General features: G+C 34.7%; 1 protein-coding gene across 4 annotated transcripts in view; it reads left to right on the top strand.

Moving 5' to 3' along the window:
- The window catches only part of SLC9C1 (solute carrier family 9 member C1), a 91723-nt gene that overhangs the window by 57666 nt on the left and 13672 nt on the right, over positions 1-20385 (top strand). For all 4 annotated transcript variants that reach the window (XM_045088366.1, XM_045088365.1, XM_013060917.2 and 1 more), the window contains 8 exons: positions 8027-8222; positions 9345-9530; positions 11347-11496; positions 12835-12886; positions 14111-14259; positions 17393-17518; positions 17856-17954; positions 18661-18834. In XM_045088366.1, the coding sequence (XP_044944301.1) occupies positions 8027-8222; positions 9345-9530; positions 11347-11496; positions 12835-12886; positions 14111-14259; positions 17393-17518; positions 17856-17954; positions 18661-18834 (1132 nt within the window). The remainder of the gene's footprint in view (positions 1-8026; positions 8223-9344; positions 9531-11346; positions 11497-12834; positions 12887-14110; positions 14260-17392; positions 17519-17855; positions 17955-18660; positions 18835-20385) is intronic.

Genomic DNA, 20385 nt, shown 5'->3' with positions numbered 1-20385 from the left:
ACTTTATTCCTTCTTATGGCTGAATAATAGTTCATTGTACAGAAACATCATATGTTGTTTACCCATTCATCAGCTGATGGACATTTGGGTTGTTTTCACCTTTTGGCTACTGAGAACAGTGTTGTTAAGAACATTCATGTAAAAGTATTTGAATACCTGCTTTCCACTTTTTCCATACTTTTTGGGTATGCACCAAAGAGTGAAATTGTTGGATCGTAAGATAATTTTATGTTTAACTTATCCCAAGGAACCACCAAATTGTTTTCCACAGCTGTTAGATAATTTTGAAATCAGGAAATATAAGTTTATCAACTTTCTTTTTCAAGATTGGTGTAACAATGTAGGTAATTCCATATAAATGTAATTACATATAAATTTTAGGATTTGTTTAATTTTGAAAAAAAAATGCCATTGAGTCTTTCATGGGGATTACATTGAATCTGCAGTATTGTCATCCTAATAATATTAAGCTTTCCAATTCATGGACATGAGGTGACTTTTCCTTTACTTAGATCTTCCTTTATTTCTTTCAGGAATGTCTTATAGTTCTTAGCATACAAGTCTTTGATTAAAGTTAATCCTATTTTTTCTTTCTTTTTAAGATTTTTATTTATTTATTTGACAGAGTTAGAGAACACAAGTAGACAGAGCAGCAAGCAGAGGGAGAGGGAGAAGCAGGCTCTCCTCTGATGCAGGGCTCAATCCCAGGACCCTGAGTGGAAGGCAGTTGCTTACCTGTGAGCCACACAGGAACCACTTCTTTTGCTTTTTTGATGCTATTATAAATGACACTGTTTTCTTTATTTCATTTTAAGATTGCTCATTCCTAGTGTATGATTTCTGTATGTTGACTTTGTATTCTGTGAAGCTTTACTGAATTCATTGATTAGCTCTCCTGTTTTTTGTGAATTTGCTGGGATTCTTTCTGTAGAAAATCATGTCATCTATGAATAGATAATTTTACTTGCTTCTTTCCAATTTGGATGCCTATTGTTTCTTTTCTTTGATTCAAGAGGAGGAAATATAGACCGTTCTTCTCAATAAAAGTATCAATTATATAGCATCTTTAATCTACCACACTCACTACAACAAAGAGATTGTCATATTATAGGGTTTTTTAAAGCCTTCAATACTGACTAAAGCTATAACTTTTTAAGTAATTCTTTTTGTTGATGCAACTTAATGGAAGGGAGATTTAAAAAACTCCCCATAAGCTATCTCTGAATATCACTCATCTCAAAGTGATTAGTGCAGATCCTGGTGCCATGTGGCTTGGTTTAGAATCTCAAGTCTCTGTCATTTATTATCTGAATGATCATTTCAGTCCTCAGTCCTCAGTCCTTCAGTCCTCAGTGTGTATATATATATATATATATATATATATATATATGACCATTATGTGTCAGTTACTTTGCCACAGGTCATATATATATATATATATATATATATATATATATGACACATAATGGGCACCAAAATATGCGAGTTGGGTTCTCCTGTTTCCTCATGGAACTGTGGGAAAGAATACATGAATAGTATGTGTAGAAGTGCCTAGACCAGGGATTAGCACTGGGTAAGCACTTAACAAATGTGAGCATTTATTACTAAGTGCTGAATTCCAATAATAGAAGTATTGTTGAAATTGAGAAGTGACAGAATCACAAACAGAAACAAGTCCAGTCACCAAAATAAACTGAATAGGAAAACACACATAATTCTTAAAATTAAAAATTCAACTTAAATTATCCATACCTAAATAAGTCAATAATAGTATATCTATTTTGAGGGGATACAGCTAGAGCTACAGAAAGAAGAATAAACACCTAGCATCAATTGGGTTTCCGTATCAGGGTCAGGGCTCTGAAAGAAAAAGATCAGGAACCTGAGATCTAAAGTGGCAACACTTGGGAGATAAATCTGAAGATCTTGAACCCTCACAATCCCCATGAATACTGTAGCCTGGCAGAAGGCAGCCACCTCTTTCTTGCTAGAGGATAATAGCCTCCTATCCCCTTCAGATGCTACAAAGACATCACAGGATAAATCTTGTCTTTGTTTCAAGGTTATTCTCTACCACATCTCACTGTTTCCAAGGTAATTACCCAGATCAGATCTCAACACAGCTAGAGGAGGAAATACAGTGCTTTCTTTAGGAGACAATTTATCTACTGAGGAAATTACAGGGCCTGAGTAATCCAAGCAAATACTGGTAGACATATAATGGAATGGATCTTGAGGGTATTTATGTTGTAAATAAGACCAGATTAGGGAGAATTTATTGGCATGATGGTCTTATCCATGATTCGAGGTTCAACATTCTGTTAAGGACACTTGGAACCAGTACAGTTAATCTCTTGGGATTGTTCTTTGAAACTTGACCAGGCCAATAACCTACAATAAGTGAAGTATGGATGATAAAAACTGGAATATTTACAAAAATTATTATAAGAGAATGAAGGACCCATCACTTTGCCCCCGTGGGAAGGACCAGAGGATGTTTACTTTCACAAGGCAACACTGTGAAACTCAGTGATAGATGCCCTCGGCAAGACATGGTTGACAGTAGTTGAGGTTGCCAAGGAACTAGTCTTACTAGTATCGAAAGGATTTGGGAATGGCAGAAGACAGATGGCAGCACTCAAATGTCAAAAGCAAGGTGGGCATCCTTTTTTTGTGAACAGCAAACCTGGAAGAGCAGTCAGACTACCTTGGCCTGGGTATGGGTAAGATAATTTGTGTCAAATGACAATGTAGACAAATAGTTAACTACATTTTATTTGACTTTTCTAAAAATAAAGAACTGGTTAGCAAAGGGGTGAGGTCAACTACTGCAAAGGAAGATCAGGATTCCCCACCCTTTCCTTATACCTAAGTCAGTTCTCAGAACCAGAGCCTTTGAAAAAGGTCTACAATAACACCACAAACACATAGGATAAATATTCCCTCAATCTTTTCTCAGATGGACCTTTAGTCACTTTACTAAAAAAATTACTTTTAAGTGGGAAAAAAGAGAATACTGAGACTTTTAAAAAGACTTTGGAGGGAATATAAATAAGCAAACAAACAAACAAAAGACCAGAGGCTTGAAATGCTATCACAGTTCTCAAATTAGAGAGGAAGCTTTTAGTTTAAGTCTCTGACCCAGTCTGCTTCATAATAATCCAGCAAGTCCACTGTGTGGTTATTTCTTTATATCTCCAAGTGTATACATGGGATGAATATAGTCATTGTGTAGCTGAACATTCACATTGTCTTGCTGACCTATAGAATAAGAATATTATGGCAGGAAGGTCCAAATGACCATGTGGAACCCTGGCCAAAATAGTCGTAAGAAGTAATATAGTATTCCAGGCATAAAGAAATTAACACCAACCTTAAAGATTTAAAGGAATTGAGAGTAATCCCCACCATATCCCTTTCGATTCATCTATCTGGCATAAACAAGTCAAATTACAGTCACTTATAAATTTAAGCAAAAGGCAACATCAACTTTATCCTTTCATCTTTTGAAGGGCATCTTGGCTCTTTCCACGTTTTGGTTATTGTGGACATTGCTGCTAGGAACATTGAGGTGCATATGGCCCTTCTTTTCACTACATCTGCATCATTGGGGTAAAAATCATGGAACACTGCATCAAAAAAGAGAAGGGAGTTGAGGAAAATTGGAAGGGGAGGTGAACCATGAGAGACTATGAACTCTGAAAAACAATCTGAGGGCTTTGAAGGAGCTGGGGGTGGGAGGTTGGGGGAACCAGCTGGTGGTTATTAGAGAGGACACGGATTGCATGGAGCACTGGGTGTGGTGCAAAAACAATGAATAATGTTACGCTGAAAAGAAATTAAAAAAAAAAAACTAATGATGTACTGTATGGTGACTAACATAATACAATTTTTTAAAAGTAAAAAAAAAGAAAAAAGAAAGAAACATATAAATAAATAAATAAATGTCTGGTAGGAAAGAAAAAAGTAACATCAAATGCAATGCTGTGCCAGAAATGACTTTATTGCTGAAAGAAATCAGGAAAAGCAGTCTGTATTATAGTTTAAGATAGTGACATAGGAGGCCCCTGAACTTAACTCCTTTCATCATCATACCAAATCCACAGACACATATGGACCACTTCCCTCTCAAAAAAAGCCAGAAAGTAGCTGAGTGATTCTTACATATCAGGCTAATGAGAAAACACCTACATGAAACAGGTCGTAAAGGCTGAGACACACTGTCAGCATAAAACTAACCCTCTGGCATTGAGGCATGCGATCAGAAGGGAACTCATGGTTCCCAGCTTCTCCATGAGAAGTAAAGGGTTTGGACCCAACATCTAGTGCCCCAACTTTTGAGACTTCCACTTGAGAGATGGGCCCCCAAAACATCCTCTCTGAGAGATAACTGGGCTTATGTCCACAAGATCCAGAAGACTAGAATAGACAATGAAACAGTTCTTAATGAGCTTGCAAGGACAGTGTCTCCCGGAAATGAACTTGTGCAAGAGTTTGGCACCCTGGCTTTTGTGGTTGCTATCCAGAGGACACCCCGCTATTAGTAACAGAAAAACATATGAAAGTATAAGTCTCACTGGTAAAGATAAATATATGATAAAATTCAGACCACTCTAATACTGTAACAATGGTGGATAAATCGCATAAAAATCTAGCATAAAGGTTAAAAGTCAAAAGTATTTTAAAAATATAGCTACAATAATGGATACACAAGACAAAAATGGGTAAATATAAATTATGACTGTCAACAAACTGGGTAAAGAAGTGGTATACCTCATCAAAGGCCATAGTTGACAATCACACAGCTAAATTCATATTCAACAGTGAAAAGTTGAAGGCTGAAAGCTTTTTCTCTAAGATCAGGAGCAAGATAAGGAGGCCCACTCTCATAATTTTTATTAAAATTAGTATTGGAAGTTCTAGCCAGAGTAATTAGGCAAGAAAAAAAAAGTCATCCAAATCAGAAAGAAATGAGTAAAACTAACATCTTTTGCAGATGTCATGATATATACAGAAAACCCTAAGAACTCCACAAAAAAAAGTTAGAACTAATAAACAAATTCAGTAAAGTTACAGCATGCAAAATCAATATATAAATATCAGTAGCATTTCTGTACACTAATAACAAAAAGGAATTAAGGAAATCCCATTTATAACTGTATTAAAATGAATAAAATACTTAGGAATAAATTTAACCAAGAAGGCAAAAGACCTCTACACTGATTACTGTAAGACACTGATGAAAGAAATTAAAGAAGATACAAATAAATGGAAAGATATCTTATGCTCATGAATTGGAAGAATTAATCTTGTTAAGATGGCCATACTATTCAAAACAATCTATAGTTTCAATGTAATCCTTACCAAAATTCCAATTAACATTTTTTTACAGAAGTTTCAAAAAATCCTAATGTTTGTATGGAATCACAAAAGATCCTAAATTGCCAAAATGATCTTGAGGGGAAAAAAAAGAATAACACTGGAGGTATCACAATTCTTGATTTTAAACTATATTAAAAAGCCGTAGGGATGCCTGGGCGGCTCAGTTGGTTAAGCCTCTGCCTTCGGCTCAGGTCATGATCACAGTGTCCTGAGATGGAGTCCCACGTCAGGCTCCTTGCTTGGCAGGGAGCCAGCTTCTCCTTCTGCCTTTGCCTGCTACTCTGTCTGCCTGTGGCTGCTCTCTATTTCTTTCTCTCTCTGACAAATAAATAAATAAAATCTTCTAAAAATAAATAAGTAAATTTTTAAAAATTTTTTAAAAGCTGTAATAAACAAATAGTATGGTATTGGCATAAAAACAGACACATAGATCAATGGGACAGAATAGAGAGCCCAGGAATAAACCCATGAGTATATAATCAATTAATTTATGACAAAGGAACTAATGATATACAGTGGGTAAGGGATAATCTCTTCAGTAAATGATGTTGAGAAAACTGGACAGCCACATGCAAAATAATGAAACTAGACCACTGTCTTACATCATAAACAAAAATCAATTTGAAATGGAGTAAAGTAAGACCTGAAATGGTAAAACCCACAGAAGAAAACATGGGGGATGAACTCCATGAGAGCATTCTTGCAATTCCATATTGAGTGAAATCATATGGCATTTCTCTTTCTCTGACTGACTTATTTCGCTTAGCATAATAGACTCTAGTTCCATCCATGTCATTGCAAATGGCAAGATATCATTCTTTTTGATGGCTGAGTGATATTCCATGATTTCCATGATTGTGTGTGTGTCAATACACACATGTACCACATCTTCTTTATCAGCTAATGGACATTTGGGCTCATTTCATAGTTTGGCTATTGTTGATAATGGTGTTACAAGCATTGGTGTAGATATGTCCCTTCAAATCTCTATTTTTGTATCTTTTGGGAAAGTTTCTAGTAGTGCAATTGCTGGATGATAGGGTAGTTCTGTTTTTAACTTTCTGAGGAAACCTCTTACTGTTTTCCAGAGTGGCTACACCTGTTTGCATTTCCATCAACAGTTTAAGAGGCTTCTCCTTTCTCCGAATCCTGCATCCTTGCCAATTTCTATTGTTTCCTGAGTTGTTAGTTTTAGCTATTCTGACCATTATGAGGTATATCTTATTGTGGGTTTTGATTTGTATTTCCCTGACAATGCATGATGTTAAGCATCTTTTAGTATGTCTGTTAGCCATCTGATATCTTCTTTGAAAAAATATCTTTTCATATCTTCTGCCCATTTCTTTTTTTTTAATGTGTATGTGATCAATTTTTTAATTTAATTTTATTTTTTCAGTGTTCCAAGATTCATTGTTTATGCACCACATCCAGTGCTCCATGCAGTATGTGCCCTCCTTAATACCCACTACCAGGCCCACTCATCCTCCCACTCCCCTCCCCTCCAAAGCCCTCAGTTTATTTCTCAAGAGTCCACAGTTTCTCATACTTCACCTCCCCCTCCAATTTACCCAATTCACTTTTCCTTTCCTTCTCCTCATGTCCTCCATGTTACTCCTTATGCTCCACAAGTAAGTGAAACCATATGATAACTGACTCTCTCTGCTTGACTTATTTCACTCAGCATAATCTCCTCCAGTCCTGTCCACATTGGTACAAAAGTTGGATATTCTGCCCATTTCTTAACTGGATTATTAATTTGGGGGGTGTTGAGTTTGATAAGATCTTTATAGATTTTGGATATTAACCCTTCAACAGATATATCATTTGCAAATGACATAGCTCCCATTCTGTAGGCTGTCTTTTAGTTTTATTGACTGTTTCCTTTGCTGTGCAGAATTTTTATCGTGATGAAGTACCAATAGTTCATTTTTGCTTTTGTTCCCTTGCCTCCAGAGATGTGTCTGCAGCCCGGGTCACAGAAGTTGCTGTCTATGTTCTCCTCTAGGATTTTGATGATTTCCTGTCTCACATTTAGGAGTTATTGATTTGATTTAATATTTGATTTAAATATTTTGATAAATACATTTTGATAAGATGTGGATTCATACTGTTTCATTACCACACATCCTGGGACTTTTATTTTTTTACAGATTCTATGCCTCAACAGAAAAAATGCTCATGATACATTGTCAAGAAAAAGAAAAAAAGTTTAGAATGATATGTATGATAAAATTTTTGTGTTTACAGATAATGATTACATAAGAAAAAAGATTGGTCTAATATTCAAACTGTTAATAGTAGTCATGTCTGGCAGGTGGAAGTAATTCCCTTTGTTTATTATTATTTTTTAATATTTCTAATTTGAATTATCCCATCTCATGACCAAAGTATTTCTATTAAAACTAAAAATGGATGAGAGTTGAGGAAGATGGGGGAAAAAAGAGGGGAAACAAGCCTCAAGACATCCAGCAGAGGAGGAAATTAAAAGTACAATATCTGAAGGGAGATGCCAGAAAATGTTAGGTAATGATTTCTCCTACCCAGAACTAAGCTGGGCTGTGTACTATAGATGATTAGAACAGAACTGAACTGAAAGTCATTCCGTGTAATTATTTTATTAGATAAAACTCTTTATTTTTTGTAGACATTGCATTCTTCGTTTATGCCATAAAATTGTATTTACGGATGAATTTGAGTATATTGGATATCTTGTGACACTAATGAATATGTTTCCTATTATAATTTCTTGGATACCTAACTTAAGTGAGATCTATGACCAGGAATTAAGATACTCTAACTACTCTTTTCTTGCATTTTATATCGTGGAGGCCCTATTTAAGGTAATCCAAAATTGTGGTGTGTGTGTATATGTGTATGTGTGAATATGTTATATGTCTCACAGAGAGATTCTGTAACTTCATTTCCAACACTAACTACACACAATTTTCTAAATGAGTGTATGAAATTCTTTCTCAATTCCCAAACTTTAATTTTTAAAGGTAAATTTTTAAGGCAACTCCATAGAAAACATCCATACTTTAAGAACTGATTTTGTATTTGTAAACATAAATTTTAAAATGGTGTGTGTCAAAGGGAGTTTCAAAGGTATCGATAGTGTTCATAAATTTAGCAGGATAGTGTTCATTTTAATCTTTTTTACTACTAGATAGAGATAGGTGGAGTGATAGATATCCCTTCATGCCTGAAAAACATACATGATTTGATTTTTAAATCTAATATAAAGGTAGTTGTAAAATGAAGAAAGGGTCAACAAACTGATAATAATATTGATAATAGTATTGTGCTATATAGACCAAAAAGTGAAGACTGAGAATATGAGTATATAACATGATGGACAAAAACAAGGGAAAAGCTAGAAGCAAAACCCGTTGCATGCACAAGGGACATCACTCCCAGTGACTGGAGCTTGGGATGGATTGATCAGCATGGATGTTAGAGAGATGTTAGATGTTAGATGTTAGATGTGGAGGGTATGGAAACGAGACATGGACATAAAGAATAAAGAGCTTCATAAGCCATGCTATCTCTTTCACTTTTGGCATCATCTACCATTTATAGTCTAATAACTTCTAAATTCACATTCCCACCTCAGATCTTACCAAGAACCTCAGATCATATAGAAACTGATGACTGGATCTCTCCAACAAAATGCTATACAAACATCTCAAACAGCACATTCTAAAAAATTTATCTTCTCTAAACCTACTTTTCTTTCAGAATTCCACTGAAAACCCACAATCATCTTTAATACTTCCCACTCTCTTAGCTATGCTTTAATATTTAATCATTTGAATTTTAAATTAATATGCTTCCTTACTAGTATTTCAGACAAGAAATCTTAAGGTAGATCAGAAAAGAATCTAACTAGTGATGTTTCATTATTGTGGAAAATGTTACAGTAAAAGCAAAAACAAGATAATGTATTTTTTTTTAATCAACAGATGGCTGCAATGAGGAAAGAATATTTTTTACAGGCCTGGAACCTATTTGAGTTAGCAATTACATCAGTTGGCATCATAGATATAATTCTTATTGAGACAAATTCTATTACTTATACTCTTGATTTTATTCTAACAGTAATCTTTATAAAAATTGTTCGATTTCTTCGCCTACTACGTATTTTGAAGGTAAAGAACTATTAAATCATTCAATTTCAAATTTCCACTGACTGCTTCATGAAATATGGACTAAGATCAGTTTAGTAGCTTTATGATTTCTACTTTTTATTGAGATGATGTTTATATTTTAAATTTTATAATCCTTCCACAAATTAAATTTTATAACATATTATTTTATGAATATCCAAATTGTATGTGCAATTTATTTAGTACATGAAAGTATAGAAATACTCAGTATAGCTTTTTCTTTGAATAGAGAGCACATAAAAAATTACATAGTAATGTAAGTATAAATTAACCCCAAAGTCATGTTTATTTTTAGAGATACCTGGTATAAAACCTGGAAATCAACAAAACAACCATGCACACCATTCATAGTGACAAAGCAAGTAGTATAAATTCATACATATTAAGAAGGCAAAAATTATGCATTTCATGTTTCATAAATTCATAGTAACATAAAATCATAGCATCAAAAATAACCTTATTTGTCTAATCATCTTTCTATAACAAGCATGATATTATTTATTATCTATACAATTATTTCAATGACATGGGACTCACTCCATCACAAGGCATGTGAAGTATATATACGGAACAGGGATACATCCTCTCTCTTTCACTGGCTCGCTCTATTCATACAGAAACAAGACACATGCACATTTAAGCACTGTGAGAGGAACAAACCTAAGGGAGACGTGGTTCATCTAGAGATAAAACTAACAGATTAGAATCTGTACATTTAGAGCTTTCTTACATATGCTTAAAAAATACTTTTGCTAAGGTCTAAAAGGATGCAACTAGTAGCTTTTCCCATTTTAGTGTTAAATAAGACTGCAAGTAATGCTAGTGTGCAATTTGACCTAAGGAAGACAAGCAAAGCGTATTCCAGGGACTAGTTAATTCTTTCTTATTGGAGGATATATGGGGTCTACCAAATATTTTAAGTGAAGAAACTGGTAAACCACCTAAGGAAATTTTGTTTAGGTGTTCAGGAAATTCTGAACCCTTAACATATCAAATGATAGGCCCTGGAACATGAAGACAAATTAGACACACTCTAGAGAACTTATAGAAGGAAAATGACCCGTCATCTAGATGTTCCAATGTTACATTGTAAGGTAAGTGCAAAACAGAGTATGTACAAAATGCTAACACGATTTTTTAAAAAGATGTTTTTTATTAGGTGATGCTTAAACTGAATATTGAAGGATGAGCATAAATTAGTGCTTTGAGGATTAATGGCAGTTGGTCAGCGGGGAGAGTATGAAGAATATGGAGCATAGACAGGAAAACACGGGAAACAGCCAACTATGGGGAAGTTAAAGGACTGCAGAGTGGTAACAGATAATCTAGAAAGTTAAACCTCAGCAAAGAAACAATGAGAAATTAATGGTGTGGTCAAACAAGAAGTATAGTTGGGGTGGGTTCTAACTCCCAAATAAGCCTTCTGGTAAGAAGGTTAGTAGAAGATTTCACAGGTATAAGTGGCAGTACTTTATACACATTTATGACAAGCCCAGATAAATTGCATTGTTTTCCAAGAATTTAAACCAGTTGGAAGTAGTATTCAATGCTCTATAGGAGACATAAGTAAAGAGTAAATTCATAACTTCACATAGGTGTCCAGCACTATTAATTATAGGGAAATCACTCTGGTCATGAAGTTATAAACTTGCCATGAATAAAATAACCTTGACAGGTTACTATAGTTACTGTTGAAAACACGTTATTTCTTAATATTATATACTTTAGTTAAACTAATCAATATATAACTAACTAAATGTATACAATTTATAGTAAATGGTAGTTCCATTTTTTCCAGCTCATAACCCCAAAGTTGCTACAAATAATAGATCAAAAGATGAGTCACCAGCTGTCCTTGAAATATGCTATACTAAAAGGATATGTCCAAGGTGAAGAAGATATAATGACTATAATTGATCAGATTTCAAGTTCTAAGCAGGTTAAACAGGTGAGGAAAACTTTCATTAGTAAGGTAAGGGTTTATTCCTCCAATCTCTCAGCTGCCCCCACCCATTATGTCCTCTGTCTATATATGTAGAAGTGGTCTTTGACACAATTTGCTAAGTAATTTGTGTAAAAACTAGTCTACATATGTATTATTCAGAAGCTGAATATGTCTGTTACTAAATTGTCTGTGCCACAGTAGCAAATCACGAGGCTTTTGCAAGCCACCTTTTGGGGCACATGAAACATATGGGCAGTGGTCATTAGCTCCCTCCTGATGCAAATTCCAGGATCTGTCAACAACAGGTGCACTAAATAGGAAATATTGGAAGATGAGATGTAATGGTAATGTTAAGCAAAGGGAGACTCCTCATAATTCCCGAAGGCTCCCTTCCTCTCTCCCTGCCTGATTTTCCCACAGTAAAAGAAGCAAATGAGGGGGATCTGCCAAAGGGAAAAAGTAAGAATAGCTCATAGAAGGAAACCTTGTCTAATTTCTTCATTACACAGAGAAAGAACAACAACAACAAAAAAAAAGCCAAGAGAGATTGAATGATTATGCTCAGTCACATGGCTAGTAAACAGCCTAGAGAATTCTAGGGCCTAAGTTCTGGATTTTCACTTTTTTGACTGAGGTGGTTGTTCTCACAAGTTTGCCAACTATGTGAAATACTTACCTTTCAAGGCAATGTGGAACATGTGAATGTCAAGTAATATACCCAAAGCTCTGTAGTTGAGAAAATCGAACATGTGTTATGTAGTAGAACACAAAAAGCAGTATCTTTCCTTTCTTCACCACCTGTAATTTTAAAACACTTTTCCTAAATTTTGTTACCTGTTCTTACCTGGAAACAGATATTTAGTACTGGAATTTGAGGATACACAGTAGGAAAAACAAGAGGAGCTGAATCTCTGAGATGTCCAGCTGTAGTGCTCATTTTTGTTCTAACACAGTTTGGCCAAACCTTCTACCTAATTTAAGACTGAACGCTTTCCCTGTGGCCCCAAAGTTGAAGAGGAAAGCATCAACTGTGCTTGTGTTTTTCAGAATCAATGGTACCCTAAAGCAGGTTACTTTAAGGAAAAAAGAAAAAAATATGACTTGCATTTGGGGTCCTCAAAATCAACCTGGTAATGCCACTTTTTATTCTTTTCACCAACTTGCTGGAGAAACATAAAATTTATTGCACAAAATTTAATTCTAATCCCTGAAAATTTCCCCATCACATGTTTTCTTTGAAGTTATTAGTTAAGTAAAAAAAAAAAAATCATCAGTTGCAAATGTAAAGATATTTTATAACAACTTGTTCTCCAGGGGGATAAATCTTCTTTTATTTGGTAGATGTTATTAAAGAGGATAATGAAGAATACAGGACATGCTATGAAAGAGCTGGGTATGTACCCTTCACCCTAAAGATTAAGCACAACCATCCCTTATTATCATTACTTCAGAGAGGCAATTATTTTGATAACTGAACTGATATTTGAGGAAACCTATTTATTACTAATAATAAAGTATATAACTTCAACAATATCACATCTTTGGTTTGGATGGGTTTCGTGTAATATTACCTTTCCACACTTGTTTTTCCTACCTTACACCTCAAAAAAGACCTTTCAATTTCTTATTAAACACATTAACATTGCATGTTTATACATACTATTAATCACCTTAAAAATTCTGTTTTCTTCCAAACCAAAAGTACACACACCATCCTGAGCAATACAAGGAAAAAAGTTATTTTTCCCCCTTCACTTGCCACAGAGCTACCATCTGAGGATTTAGGATTTATAAGCTGAAATCAGAAAAGAGTCTCACAGATCTCTTATACGACTGCTGGGAGCCTCCATGCCTAAATATGGCAATAGCTTCTTCTCTGAGTCATGCCATGTAATGCTCCTAGTATAGGGTAAATCCTGGGAGTGGGACAGACACACTCCTATACCATAGAGTTCATGTGGGAGGGGAAGAGGGTTTGGTACCAGGTAGTGGGCAAGAAAATGACACAACAAATCTGAGAATTGACCAAGACTTGAGAGATCTTGCATGGCAGATAGTTGTCAAGTGAGACAAGAAGCCATCACAAAGGAAAAGCCAAAGTGTAGAATCTAAATGAAAGCAACTCTCATGGGCATTCAGGAATCCAGATAAGACAGGCAGAAGAGCATAGATGAGTCCTCTAGATGCTCAGGAATGCTGGGTGGCTAATAACCAAAGATGGATGAGAAGACTTAATCAGAAGCCATACCTAAGGCACTGTTTGAAGTCCAAAATCATAGTCCAAACAGAATAGAAAAGTAGAACATAAACTCCAGACCTAGGGCCCAGAGGAGCCTTTCAATATCCTATACAGGTATATCAGTATAATTGTTAATCCTAGGACTAGGGTTTTCTGTCCTTCCTCATGGGCTTAGCTCTAAGCAGACAAGAAAATAGCAAGCAGAACTCTGCAGCCACTAGTGAATTATGACTGATTGCAGACACTTCATCAGAAAGATATACATTTATCTGTGTTGAGCGTTGTATTCCATGGATTTATAGTAGGAACACTAGCTTATTGTCCACATGAAATTTTTTAAATAATATTCTTATTTTATCTGAAAATGTTATTTTTCAGGCTACTTAGAGTATGATCACCCAGAAATCGCTGTTACTATGAAAACAAAGGAGGAGATAAATGTCATGCTCAATTTGGCTAGAGAAATTGTTAAAGTTTTTAGGTCAAAAGGTATTATTCATAAAATTGAAGGCTCTGAAATTAATAAGGTAAGGTAGCATATTTTTAAAGCAAATATACTTACTTGATATATAGTTGTTCACGATCTTCAAACCTACTTCTGATTTTCTAATATAGGCCATCTCTGAGATAGGAGTATCTCTAACTTAAAATAATTGTCTAAAGAAAAACACCTACCATAGTGCATTTCCTTCCTGATCTCCAATGCTCAGTTTCTCATTCCCTTTCTTGGCACAGTGAGAGGCCATCTCTTTCTATGCTTTTCTCCCAAACCATTGGTATGATAAAACTATTTCTCATCCTAGACTACAGTGGAAATCAGTATCTTTCTAGGAACTATCTACGCCACTGAAATAACTTTTTCAATAGACTCCCATAATTTATAAGAGCATTCAATTACATGACAAAAATTCACTACATTTTCTTTAAGTTATTTAAATGGTACCATGACATATTAAAAAAAAATAGAGGGTCACAACTAATTCTGTAAGTACAAAATTTACTCTCCAGATTGGAAATGTTATGAGAAAAAAACCAAAAGCTATTATGCTTGTGAATATATATATAAAACTTTTAAACATAATGGTAGCTAATTAAATCTGGTGGTATATTAAAAGTTTAGTATATTATGACTAAGAATGTTTTAGCTCTCAAAATAGCTATGTAACTTATTAAGAGTTTAAAAAATTGAAGAAAAAGAAAAAAATTGACAAAATTTATTACTCAAAATATTTTTAAAAATTCTCATGAGGCTAATAAGAGAAGTAGAATCCTTAACTGAACAAAGAGTTTCTATTTAAAATTCAAAAGAAACACTGTATTAAATGGTAAAACATAAGTATTCCAACTAAAGTCAAGACCAAAAGGAAAATCAACTGTGCCTCTCCAAATATTGAACGCCTTGCTGGAAGTCTTAGCCAGGTGAAGAAAAGACAGAAAGGAAATTGAGAGATAAAATTCTTGGAAAGATGAAAAAGGTTATGATATATTGATTCTTTAAAATCCTAGGAAAACAAACTAAAATATGTAGGATTAATAAGGTAAATCATAGGGTATTCAGAAATAATACTGACATTCAAAATTTTTCCTCAACTAAAGAAAAATATTCTACTCACTGTATTGATTAAAAACTCTAAATCCTTAAGTGTGAACCTAACATAAAATATATAACATCTATGTGGCAAGAACTGAAAGGCATATTTGAGCAGGCAGACAGATCAGTCACCTTAAAGATAAAACAATAGAAATTATCCTATTTGAGGAACAGAAATAAAAAGGTTGGTGAAAAGTGACAAAATCTAAGGGACCAGTGAGATCCAATCAAGTGAACCAACATGCGCACTGTGGAAATTCCACAAGGTGAGAGACAGAGAGGGAATATTTGAAGAAGTAATGGCTGAAAACTTCCCAACTTAGATAAAATACATAAATATTAATATCCAAGAAGTTCAATAAATTCCAAGTAGGATGACCTGAAAGAGACCCACACCAAGACACATTATGATCTAACTGTCAAAAGACAAAAGAAAATTTTGAAATCATCAATAAAGAAGGAACTCATCCCATACAAGAAATCCTTAATAAGATTATTATCAGATTTCTTATCAGATACTTTGGAGACCAGAAGGAAGTTAACCGATGTATTTGAAATGTTAAAAGAGAAAAAATCTATCAACCAAAAATCCTATATCCAACAAAACTGTCCTGCAGAAATGAAAAAGAAATTAAGACAGTCCCAGATAAACAAAAGTGAAGGGAGTTTATTACCACTGGAACTGAAAGAAATGATAAAAGGAGTCATGCATATTGAGTAGACATCTCACAACAGAGGATATTCAAATAACTGATACGTAACAAAAGGTACTAAATTTCATTGTCATAAACTTAACACAAATTAAAACCAAGTGAAATACCAATACACAACCATCAGAATACTTAATTTTTTTTTAAGATTTTATTTATTTGACAGACAGAGATTACAAGTAGGTAGAGAGGCCAGCAGAGAGAGAGGAGGAAGCAGGCTCCCCACTGAGCAGAGAGCCCCATGTGGAGCTCAATCTCAGTACCCTGAGATCATGACCCAAGCCGAAAGCAGAGGCTTTAATCCACTGAGCCACCCAGGCGCCCCACAATACTTAATTTTTTTTAACTGACAATATTAGCTATAGGCAATGACATGGAACTGGAATATTAGAGAAAGAGTGTAATTTAACGTAATCACTTTGGAATTGTTAGGCAGAATCTACTAAATGTGAAAATACACATATAACCTAGCAGTTATATTACAGAACCATATATCCACAGAAATGTATACATATGTACAGCAAACAAATATAGCAGCATTACAAAAGGCCAAAGCTGGCACACTCCAAATGTTGATCCAAAGTAGACAAAACTGTGGTATATCCAGATAACATAATCCTCTACAACAATGAAAATGACAGGAATAAGCTTCTGCTCCCTCTAATATTAGAGATGAATCTCAGAAACATACTACTGAACAAATGAAACCAGACACAAACAAGTACATACTTTTTGATTTTATGCAGATAAATCTCAAAACCAAACAAAGTTAAACTCTGATAAAAGAGGTTATCTTTATGAGATTAAGGTTGCTGGGGGGAGGGGGTTTGGGAGAAGGGGGTGGGATTGTGGACATTGGGGAGGGTATGTGCTTTGGTGAGTGCTGTGAAGTGTGTAAACCTGGTGATTCACAGACCTGTACCCCTGGGATAAAAATATATGTTTATAAAAAATAAAAAAATTAAAAAAAAAAAAGAGGTTATCTTTAGATAAACGAAATGACTAGAAGAGAATATAAGGATTTTAGGTGTAGTAAATGTTTTATTTCTTAATCTGGGTGCTGGTTACCAAGATCTTTTTACGTTGTAAGTGTTCTTTGAGTGGATATTTATAATCTGTTCACTTTTTGTTTATGTGCTATAATTCAGTTTTTAAAAAAGTTTACTTTAAATATTTAATCTATGACTTCAGAATGATGATAACAGAAAAATGCTATCAGTGGGGAGAAGTTGAAGGTTTCCATAGAAGAATAAAAATCTCAGAAGAGCAAGTAAAAGAAAGAGTACCAAGTCATAATTTCATAAGCATTCTGTGAACACCAGTTTTGTTCATCTTCTTTCTTAAATTTTGTGGTTTTAGTTAATAATGGCCAAAAAAAGAGAGATACTTGATTTCCTACCTATCATCAAGCCCCTTACTATTGAAGAAGCACTCTACCATATTCCATGGCTAGACAAAGACAAAGACCATATACACTTCATTCAGGTAATATTTTTATTTTCTAGTAATACCATCTATAATGTGCCAACAAATGATTTTTTTAACAAATGATTTTTTTAATAAAGACTGTGATACTCTCCAGCTTAAAACTCCATGCATAAGCATCGCATCTGAAGTTATAAAGATCTATGGATATCCACCTTCATCTCTTTGATATTCATAATTCCTATTTTCTCTTACAAATTTATCACTAACACCATAAGTTGGATCTTACTGACTGATATTTTTAAATGTAAGAACTTCTATTAAGATGTAAACCTCAACATCCCCAACCACTGCTAATATAGTGTTTATGTCCTATATATTTGGTGATATTTTTAAGGAAAGAGCCAGAGTTGTAACATTTGACTGTGGAAATGATATATTTGAAGAAGGTGATGAGCCCAAAGGAATTTATGTAATAATATCAGGTATGATAAAGGTAAGTCAGATTTATTCAAAAATGCACTTGTGAACATTAGTTAAAAGTTCGATAAAATTGAGAATTCATAGTTTTCCATGTTAAGAACTGCATTGTTCCTCTTTTAGGACAACAGCCACCATTCACTTTTCTTGTTCAAACACAATGGCTAACATTACCTATCCCCTTTTATTTTATTTATTTGAGAGAGAGAGAGAGAAAATGAGAGAGGGGGAGCATGAGAGAAGAGAGGTCAGAGGAAGAAGCAGACTCCCTGCTGAGCAGGGAGCCCAACATGGGATTGGATCCTGGGACTCCAAGATCATGACCTGAAGCAAAAGCAGTCACTTAACCAACTGAGCCACCCAAGTGCCCCTACTTATCACCTTTTAAGCGTTACTTTCCCATAGATAACAAGAAACCATCCAAAGGATCATCTTTAAGATGCAATATTTTAAGTTGTTTTCATCTTATGTTTATCTGAACTGGGCATTTAGCCATTTTAAGGCAGGTATAAGTTGGCTGATTAGAAGGAATCAGAAAGATTGCAGTATCTAAGAATACTTCTGCTAATTTAATAAATTCACTTTAAAAGGCACAAGTAAGAAGCATCCTCAAAATCGTATTTACATATTAAAATTATTAAAACCAAAGGAAAAAATAAAAAATTAGAGAGTTTTGGTGATTAATTGGCATTTTTTTCCCCTCTTTCTTCATTCTTCAACAGCTTCAAAGATCAAAACCTGGTTTCGGAATTGACCAAATGTTCTGGGAGTCAGAGGAGAAAGATTATCCGCTAATGTACACAGACTATGTGATCAGTGGGGAAATAATAGGAGAGCTAAACTGTTTAACTAATAAGCCCATGATGTATTCTGCTACCTGCAAAACCGTAGTGGAGGTCAGAAAACATCACCTTTTTGCCTATTGCTGTAACTTATTAAATATCCAGTATCAAATAGCAAGGTTATTTCTGTACTTAGCATATATTTACAGTCTAGTAACATTTTTTAAAATAGGAATTGTAAAGGAATAAAACTTGCTACCAAATTATACTTATCCAGTATCCTGTCCTGGCAAAATGGCTTGCAAAATTAACCTACCATATTGAAAGTTTTAGCCAGAAAAACTGATTAAATGAGGACTCTCATGGGAAACTAGAGGACATATTTTAGTTATCAATACCATAATTTGGGAGGTAAGGAAGGGAAAAAGAGAACTAACATTTATTAATAAAGAAATTGAGCAAAGTGGATGGAAGTTTTCCCAGGCACAATGAAGACAAAATTCTCAAAGCAACAGGGGTTATCACTGGCCTAATTTAAACTCAAAAAAAAAAAAATGATTGCAAACAACTGAACCCCATGATATACAAAAATCCATAAGTTGATGATGATACCAAAATGTGTTTAGTTTCCAATAAGATTGTTGGGATATGAACTTACTATTCTAAAAATGGATTTTTTTTTTAAATCAAAAGCATTCAACATTTATCCTGCCTTTCCTCTCTGAATTCTTTCAAGGTAACCAAGAAAAAAAAAAAGAGAGAGAGAGAGAGAGAGAGAGAGAAGATGAAGAAGAATTCTAGCTAACAAATGTAGAAACAGAGAATTATCACTAGCCCTCAGGGAGATTCAAATTAAAACCACATTGAGATATCAACTTACACCAGTTAGAATGGCCAAAATTAACAAAACAGGAAACAACATGTGTTGGAGAGTATGTGGAGAAAGGGGAACCCTCTTACACTGTTGGTGGGAATGCAAGTTGGTGCAGCCTCTTTGGAGAACAGTGTGGAGATTTTTCAAGAAATTAAAAATAGAACTTCCCTATGACCCTGCCATTGCACCCCTGGGTATCTTTACACCCAAAGAGACAGATGTCGTGAAAAGAAGGGCCATCTGTACCCCAATGTTTATAGCAGCAATGGCCACAGTCACCAAACTATGGAAAGAACCAAGATGCCCTTCAACGGACGAATGGATAAGGAAGATGTGGTCCATATACACTATGGAGTATTATGCCTCCATCAGAAAGGATGAATACCCAACTTTTGTAGCAACATGGACGGGACTGGAAGAGATTATGCTGAGTGAAATAAATCAAACAGAGAGAGTCAATTATCATATGGTTTCACTTATTTGTGGAGCATAACAAATATCATGGAGGACAAGGGGTGTTAGAGAGGAGAAGGGAGTTGGGGTAAATCGGAAGGGGAGATGAATCATGAGAGACTATGGACTCTGAAAAACAATCTGAGGGGTTTGAAGTGGCGTGGGGGTGGGAGGTTGGGGTACCAGGTGGTGGATATTATAGAGGGCATGGATTGCATGGAGCATTGGGTGTGGTGAAAAAATAATGAATACTGCTTTTCTGGAAATAATTAATTTAATTTAAAAAAATACCCTCTTGTATTTCCCATGATATTGTATAATAAAGATAAGAAGCTGTT

The sequence above is a fragment of the Mustela putorius genome, unplaced genomic scaffold, assembly GCF_011764305.1.
Source record: "Mustela putorius furo isolate JIRA1106 unplaced genomic scaffold, ASM1176430v1.1 tig00003834_pilon_pilon_pilon, whole genome shotgun sequence".
Lineage (NCBI taxonomy): Eukaryota > Metazoa > Chordata > Mammalia > Carnivora > Mustelidae > Mustela > Mustela putorius.
The sequence above is the reverse complement of the archived record's forward strand: the minus strand, read 5'-3'. Positions and strand labels throughout refer to the sequence as shown.